General features: G+C 61.8%; 1 protein-coding gene across 1 annotated transcript; it reads right to left on the reverse strand.

Moving 5' to 3' along the window:
• Positions 1–2,502: 2,502 nt before the first annotated feature.
• On the reverse strand, positions 2,503–6,607 carry SRM (spermidine synthase). The gene is made up of 8 exons (XM_044237141.1): positions 6,410–6,607; positions 5,708–5,828; positions 5,099–5,191; positions 4,132–4,285; positions 3,415–3,498; positions 3,149–3,294; positions 2,913–3,035; positions 2,503–2,802 (listed from the first exon to the last, which is right to left on the reverse strand). Exons 1-8 carry the CDS (start codon positions 6,574–6,576, stop codon positions 2,782–2,784), a joined length of 909 nt encoding a protein of 302 aa, XP_044093076.1. The 5' UTR covers positions 6,577–6,607; the 3' UTR covers positions 2,503–2,781.
• Positions 6,608–7,698: the final 1,091 nt, after the last annotated feature.

The following is a 7,698-nucleotide window of genomic DNA, read 5'->3' on the forward strand; positions in this document are numbered from 1 at the left end:
GTTTGGTTATTGAGGGTGAGGTTGGGTCAGGGAAGGAAAGAACTAAATCTGTAGCTTCCGTAGGGGAAAGTCATCAGATGATGATTGAAACCAATGAGTTGGAAGGCAGTAAGACAGGAGGATACAGACGTGCAGGTAAATACCAGAACCCTCTGCTGGGAGCGGTCCATGTGGCTCGTCCTGCTGGAAGCCAAGTGGCTGGGGAGGGCCGCCATTTTCCTTCCAATGATCCTCTCGCAAATACTGGAGTCCTTAAACCTGGGCAGGCTTAGTTTTGATAAATAACTAAACTTCACAACTAGATGGCGGTGGTGGGGAGGGGGGCCTGGCTGCCCGGTCAGCAGAGCATGTGACTCTTGATCTTGGGGTTGTGAGTTCGAGCCCCATGTTGAGCATAAAGTTTACTTAAAATAACGACAAAACCCCAAAAGTTCTAGACAGGATCAATTTTATCCTCGATGCCACAGGCGGGGCCTGTTCATGGCCCTCTTGGGGTTTCTGGGACCTCAGGGCTCAGGCCTCGTCTGCACCGAACGTCCTGCTTCTGCTTTGGGCCATCAGTCCCTGTCTCCCGTCCCATCTGTCTAGACGTGGGGTCCAACGCTAGTCCTTCCCGTGCACCCCTTCAAGGAGGCTTTACCAAAAGCTGGGTAAGTGGAAGGACTTTATTGCAGACAACTTCAGTGTACAGGTCAGGCATTCTTGATTCCCCAAGGACCCCAACTCTTTCTACAATTTGGGGCCCCCTCTCTCCTTCTTCTGACCCGACGGGCAGTCCTGATTCCCGAGAGTTCTGCAATCACTGCATGACCTACGCTTCTTAGCCAAGCCTGTCACAGATGAGGAAGGTTGCCCTTAATGACTTTGCCAACAGGGCATGCGAGCCGGGGGCTGAGCAACACTGAGCCAACAGGGGACGGAGTTGAGATTCAGACCCAGATCCAGAGCCCCTGCCAGCAGCCTTCCGGGGTCACCCTGGGGATGGACCTTCCTGGAGTTCAGTAAGATGAGCTAGGAGAGGAGTGAACATCTGGGGATGTCCCTGTTGGGGTGCGCTGGGATGCAGAGGAGGCACACAGGGCAGGTCAAATAGAGTGGAGTGGCTCTCCGAAGGCCAGTTGCCTGGTGTCCTCCGTGTGCTTACTAGGTGTGTGGCCTTGGGCAGGTCATCTACCTTTCCCGTGCAGTTAAAGCACCTTCCTCATGGGCAGCTGCAGGGTTTAAGGAGGAGACCTGGGTTGGGTCAGACCTTCAGAATTAGCCACTGTCATCTTCCTTTAACAGACACTCTGCCTTGTGGCTCTCGTCATGTCCCCACCTGGCCTCACTGGGAGTAGGGAGTCCTGGGCAAACCATGTCCACCACGAGGCCTGGTTTGGATTGTTCTAGGGTTAGGGGGTGGTGGCATGGCAAAGTTAGCTTGTGATCACATGTTCAAAGGGGATGGGGGTGCGTGGAGCCCAGAGAGGGCAAGTGTCCTCTCTGAAGTCTTCCTAGAAGTTGGCTGTGCAGCTAGAGGCTTGTTCCCCTCCCTTATGAGGACTGCGGTTCCAGCCCTGCCAGAAACTGCCAGGTCCAAGGTAGCTGCCCGTGGCAGGTGCAGGTCGGGGGTGTTCTGGTGCCCCACCTCCCTGCCAGAGCCACTCCCTTGTCCCCCTCCTGCCAGGTCTTCCAGGTCAACCCATCCTCTGGCCATGCTTCTGCCCAAGGTAGAGAAAGGGGTTGGTGAGATCAGCTTTTCCAAAGAGCAGGGCCCTTTCCTGAAGATCCTGAGACAGGAGCGGGCTGGAGGCATCCCTGCCCCAATCTGCACCCCATTATGTGGCTACTCTCCTCCTAGGAGGGCCTCAGTCCTGGCTGGTGGGAAGGGTGAGGTGCCTGGGGAAGAGGAGGGAGATTCAGGACCTTGGAGAGGGGACAGTCCTGCACCCACAGAGTCCTGGGAAGGCCACCCACACTTGCTTTCTCAACCTCTCGACACTTTGTGGGGGGGGACTTCTGGGAATTCACCAGAGCGCACTCCTGGGTTGGCAGGTGGGATTCCAACCTAAGTCTGAATCCTGAGTCAGGGCACCTGATATGCTTAAACAGGCCCAACAACTGGACCCCAACCGCGTACCTGCCCACTGCCTTGGGAGCGGCCCAGACAACCCTGTGAGTGACCCTCATTCTTGAGACAGCAAAGTCCCAGAGCAGCCCCTCCATGATCTTCTCAACCCCACAGCCCTGGCCCTGGGGGTCTGTCACCTCTGCCCTCTGTGGGGCCTGGTGAAGGACGGACCACGGCAGTGTCTCTGGACAGACTTGGGTCTGGTCTGGTAACTGTGATGCCCCCTAGTACCAGAGGCCAGGGGGCCAGTCCCAGGGGACACAGGAGGGCCACGTCTTCCTGTTCACCAACACGTGGCAGACACCCAGAGGCTGGGCCCCGTACGTGGGAGCGCCCCACAAGAGCTGCCGGGGGAACCTGCCTGGGCCCATTCAAGGTCTGGGGACACATGGTTCGGAATTTGTTATAAATACACGTGTTTGGTGAGTGAGGGGACAGAAGGTGGAGAAGGCGCTGTACACAGCTGGTAGAGGCTTGGAGGCCGGACGCCACGCCGACAGAGAGACAGACAGTCCACCCGGCGGGGCAGCCCGGGCAGCATCTGGGGCCTGTAACACTTGCTTGGTGGGCACACCGGCGGGGCGGGGGGTTCTCATCCAGGGCTTGCTGCGCCCAGGCGCCCCGGGGGCTCCCCGGCCTGAGGTCCTGGGCAGCGGCGGCAGCGCCTGGGCTCAGCTCACATCGTTCAGGGCCTGGTGGGACAGAAGGCCTGCTCAGGAGGACGCTGGGTCCCGCCGGGGCTCAGGCGTGCCCTCAGGAGGCCCCACGTCCCCCGCCCTTCCCCGGCCCGCAGGCGGCTCACCTTGCGCGCAAACTCGGGCAGGACAAAGGCGGCCTGGTGCACGTCGGAGTTGTAGTACTTCAGCTGCATCTGCTCCACCTGCTTCTGCGTCAGCTGCTGCACGGGCTTCCGGAAGTCGGTGTTCTGGGGCCAGGGGCGCGGGCATCAGGAACTGCTCTCGTGCCCACCCGCAACACCCCCACCCCCCCCCTCCACCCCCGCCCCGGGCCCCCACCGCGGGAGGGCTCGAAGCTCACAGGATTTTTGCTGCACAGCATGAAGCCTATCTGGCCGCTGGGGTAGGTGGGGATGGTGCAGTAGGCATAGGCCACCACGGGGAAGAGCGACTTGCAGAACTGCCGCATCTGCTTGATGAGGTCCAGGTGCAGCCACTGACACTCGCCTGCGCGGGCAGCAGGGGGGCATCAGCCCCAGCGGGCAGGCCTGCTCCCCGGCCCACAGCGCAGGGCTGCCCCTCCGGCCCTTGCCTGCCCCGAGTCCCCCAGCGGCCCCCTCCGCTCACCCTGGCAGCAGAGGACACCATTGTCCTTGAGGGCCGTCTTCATGAGCTGGTAATAGGACTCCTTGAAGAGACTCTCTGCAGGGCCTACAGAGGCGGGGACAAGGGACAATGAGCACCTTCTGGCTGAGACCTCCTGACGCAGCTCTGGGGGCTGGTGAGCGCCTCGACTCACTACGGACCCACACAGCTGCCAAGGGGGTAGGGCCAGAATTCGAACCCCGGTCTGTGGACTCCGAAACCAACCAGGAAGAGGGTGCTTTGGAGGAGTGCAGGGCCCCGCTGCCTCAGTATCTGAGGGGGCTCCACGTTTCCATCCCGTTCCTAGGTGTTGGGGGAGAGGTTCTCACGGCCACTGTGTCAGGGGACTCTACAGCCTGGGCCTGGGGTTGAGACTAGATCCCATCCCCCGCCCCGATGCTGGCCTATTAGGAGCAGAGAGAAGACTGAAGAGGAAGCTGGGGCCTCTGCGGGCCGAGGCCAGCACCCTGCTCTCCTCCAGGCTCCCAATGCCCTTGTAACTTTGGGCAGCAGTGTGCTCTCCCTTCTCTGGGGAGCCAGGTCTGGGGTTGGGGAGGGAGTGACCAAGAAGGGAACGGTGCAGCTCGAGCTCTGGACCCCCTCTGTCTTCCACTCGGCAAATCAGCTGTGGGCACAGAGGGAGGGCTGGAGCCACTGGACCGTGGCTGCCAGCAGGCCCAAGGCCCATCCCTTGCTTACCCATAGGGTCTGAGGAGTCAGTGATGATAACATCGAAGGCATCCTGGTTCTGTTTCATGAACTCGAAACCGTCGCCCACGTGTAGGGTCAGCTTGGAGCTAGAGTAGCCCACAGCCATGCCCGGCAGGAACTTCTTAGAGACCTGGATGACATCCTGGGGAAGGAGGAGGGACCCGGCTGGGACGTGGGGGCTGGGGGCCCGCCAGTGCTCCCTTAGATAGTCTGGTCACTTGGGCAAGCCATTCATTTTGCAGAGACCCGGTATCCTGCTGCCTCCCCTGCCATCATGGGGGGCTGGCTCCTGCCTCTTGAACTTGCCTCCCACTATCCCCGTTCTCTGTCCCTGGACCAGACGATCCCATCTGAGTGACTTTTTTGCTGGGTCAGAGGAAGGGGAGTTCAGCCTCTGCCAGGAGGGCCTTCCCTTGCCCCCACATGGCGAGCTGCTTCTCATCCAGGCCTCGGCTGAAACCCATCTCCTCCAGGCAAGTACCGACCAAGCCTTCACTTCTAATCTCTTGAGCCTGCCTTTTTCTCCCACACTCTGCTCCCCACTGTGCCTCTGAGGTCTCCTCCTCGCTAGAATATCAATTCAGGGGGCACGGACTGGAGCTGTCCGTTCACCACTCTATCCCAGCACCTAGAGCATTGGCTGCCACTTAACAGGTGCTCCTTAAAAACGTGCCGAACGAAAAGGGTGGACACACAAGTAGTTGCAATGCCTCTGGGACTTGACTTAAAACCAGCGTAGTCTTAAAACTAAGAACGAAAAACTAAGTCTTATCTAAGAACCAGCATCTCGGCACACCTACTACCTGCCAGGCCCTTTCTACCTGGTTTTCCTATCGAATCCTTCCAACACATTTTTGAGAGGAACAAAGAACTGAGCACTGCTGAGCCACGCACCGGAGGGTACACAGCCAACTCAGGGCGGAACAGGGATTCGAACCTAGAGCCAGGCACTCACCTCGTCAATCTCACACTGGACCACAGACTCCACGGAGGAATGCTTCAACACCTCCCGCAGGACACCTCCATCCCCACCCCCGATGATCAGCACCTAGGAGTGGCAGCATTATTCAGAAACACAGCCCCAAGCCTGAGCACCAGCCCCACCAAACAGGCTCCGGCAGGACTGGGGGGGGGGCCTGGGCGCGCACAGGGCAGAGGCACTCGCACAACACAACCCCAACAGATGTTTCTCAACTCCTCCGATGCACAGACATACCTCGTTACTTCACTTGCTACTCTCAGAGACGCTTTCCTGCCCCAGGAACCTGGCACGAGGTGTCCCCTTTTCCTGGAAACTCCTCCCAGGGCTGCTCCTTCTGATGAAGCAGGCCTCAGCCAGAACCCTTTGCTCCCAGAGGCTGTGGCAGCCCCCACCCCTTGTGAAGTGGGCCACTGGGCCCCACTTCCCTCCCCAGTCCTTGCTAGCACTTTCTGACAACCATTTAGGAAGCCCTTGGGCTGAGTTGGGCACAGCTGAGGCCTTCTGCCCTGTTCCGCAGGACACTGAGGAGTAGGGCTTCCCGGTTCCAAGCTGGGGGCTGCATCTTGGTGGGAGCCGGGGTACCTTGCGAGGGTTGGGGTGGCTGCAAAGGGGCAGGTTGGCTATCATCTCCTGGTAGGAGAACTCGTCCCGCTCCGTGCACTGGATGACGCCGTCCAACACCAGCACGTTGCCGTAGCTCTTACTGAAGGCGGGAGTGACAGTCAGGGACCTGGGTCCCTGGAGTGGGGGCAATGGGCCCCCACTCCCACCCCCCCGTGAGAAGAATCTCCCCCAACCTGCCAAGGGGTCCCAGGATTAAGTGCTGGGGGGTGACACGTGGCGAGGACCGGCAGGCAGGCCCGCTGGGTGGGGGGTGGGGGTGGACTCAGGGTCCCGGCTCTGACGTGTCCCGGACTGACACGTGGAGCTCGGCGCGTGGGGCCGGCGCAGACTCCGGCTCCCGCCCCGCCGGAGAGGACCGCCCGAAACGCCGGCCCCCTGCCCGGAGAGACGGGAGGCAGGGTGGGGAGGGGGTCCCGGGAGGGGCCGGGCCTAGTTCCTCAGAACTTCTGACAGTTTTGCAGGGGGAGGGGCGGGGACAGAGACGGCCCGGGGGGCGCCCGGAGGTAAAGGGCGCCGACAGGGGTCCGGCAGGAAGAGGGGCTCAGCCCGGGGCTGAGACCGGGGCAGGAAGAGTCCCGGCTGGCTCCGGGGCGGCGGGCAGCGCGCGGTCTGGGCCGAGGGCCGCCGCAGGCGCTCGGGGACCGGGGCCGGCGGTGGTACCTGCGGAAGACAAGGATATCCTGGTACCGCGAGCGCTGATGGTGTAGCAGCTGCTCCACCTGCAGCGACAGGGCCTGGCCGGGCCACAGGCTGCACGTCTCGCGGAACCAGCCCTCGTGGATGTCAGCGGGGCCGAAGGCGGCGGGGCCATCGGGGCCGGGTTCCATGGCGGGCGGGCGGGCGGGCGGCGCGGGGCGCGGGCCCGGGACTGCAGGCCGCGCGGAGCCGCAGCACAACGGGACCAGCTCCGCCCGCCGCCCGTGCGGCAACCTAACGCGGCCGGCGGGGCGGGGCCCATTCGTAGGGGGCGGGACCCAGCCCAGCCAATGGAGGCGCGAGCGCGGGCGCGCGGCGCCCCCGAGGCCCCGCCCCCGCCGGCAGTCGGAGCGTGCTCATTGGCTACCGGTGCAGAGCGCGGTGCCCAGTGGCTGGGGCGGACCGTCCGTCGGCGGCAGCAGGGTAGTGCGGCTCGCTCCGAGGGGCCACGTGGGGGCCGGGGCCGGGGCCGGGCGGCCGGGCCAGGGTTCCGGCTCGGGGCGGGCGGGACCGGCGGAGGGGATCCGGGTGCGTTGCGGGGTACGGTGCCGGCCGGGAGGCCCGTACAGCCCCCGGGGCCCTGCCCCGTTTCTGGGGTCCGGGAGGCGCCGAGGGCCGCAGAGGTGCCCGGCGCGGACTTTTCCGAGCGCTGGGACGAGAGGGCCGCCGACTTGAGCCTTCGGGCTGCAGAACCCGGCGCGGGCGGCTGCACCGTCCGCGCAGAGTTACGTTGTTGCGCCGGGGCGGTGGGTAGGATGGATCTCTCGCCCCGTCCCTAAGCGTGGCTCCTTGCTGGACTTGAACGGAGCCTGTGGCTCGGCCAGGGCGCACTGAGGGTTTTTATGTACTTGAGGACCAACACAGCACCCTGACTTTAGGGAGATCTAGCCATTTTCTCTGGATTCTCCCACCCGTGAGCCCTACAGCTGCTGGAAAAGGAGGAGTTCGTTTCTAAATTTACCAGCCGTGTCCCGGAAGAGGCCAACACATGCATATTCAGCAACAAATAAGACTGGCACACTTTTTTTTTTACACAAATGGCTTTGCTCTTTGAAGGGTGGGCGGCAACGTGCTGTTTTTAGAAAAATGTCAAGGAACTTCTCTGAATCAAATTATGCATGCTAATTACCAAATATTAAATGCTAATTGCTCTATATGCATAGTTCTTCGCATGCCAGGGAAGGGAGAGGAGACTGGGAGAAGCTACTGGGTACATGACAGGGATGTTTTTGACTGACGTTCTGCAGCCTCCG

This window comes from Neovison vison, chromosome 2, assembly GCF_020171115.1.
Source record: "Neovison vison isolate M4711 chromosome 2, ASM_NN_V1, whole genome shotgun sequence".
Classification (NCBI taxonomy): Eukaryota; Metazoa; Chordata; class Mammalia; order Carnivora; family Mustelidae; genus Neogale; species Neogale vison.

What these genes read in the sequence shown, in the direction of transcription:
- SRM (XM_044237141.1), bottom strand. Translation starts at nt 6,576, where the DNA reads ATGGAACCCGGCCCCGATGGCCCCGCCGCCTTCGGCCCCGCTGACATC. An exon ending in TCCAGTGTGAGATTGACGAG is followed by an intron (nt 4,286 to 5,098) that starts GTGAGTGCCTGG and finishes CTCCTTCCCCAG; the next exon opens with GATGTCATCCAGGTCTCTAA. An exon ending in TGGTGTCCTCTGCTGCCAGG is followed by an intron (nt 3,295 to 3,414) that starts GTGAGCGGAGGG and finishes CTGCCCGCGCAG; the next exon opens with GCGAGTGTCAGTGGCTGCAC.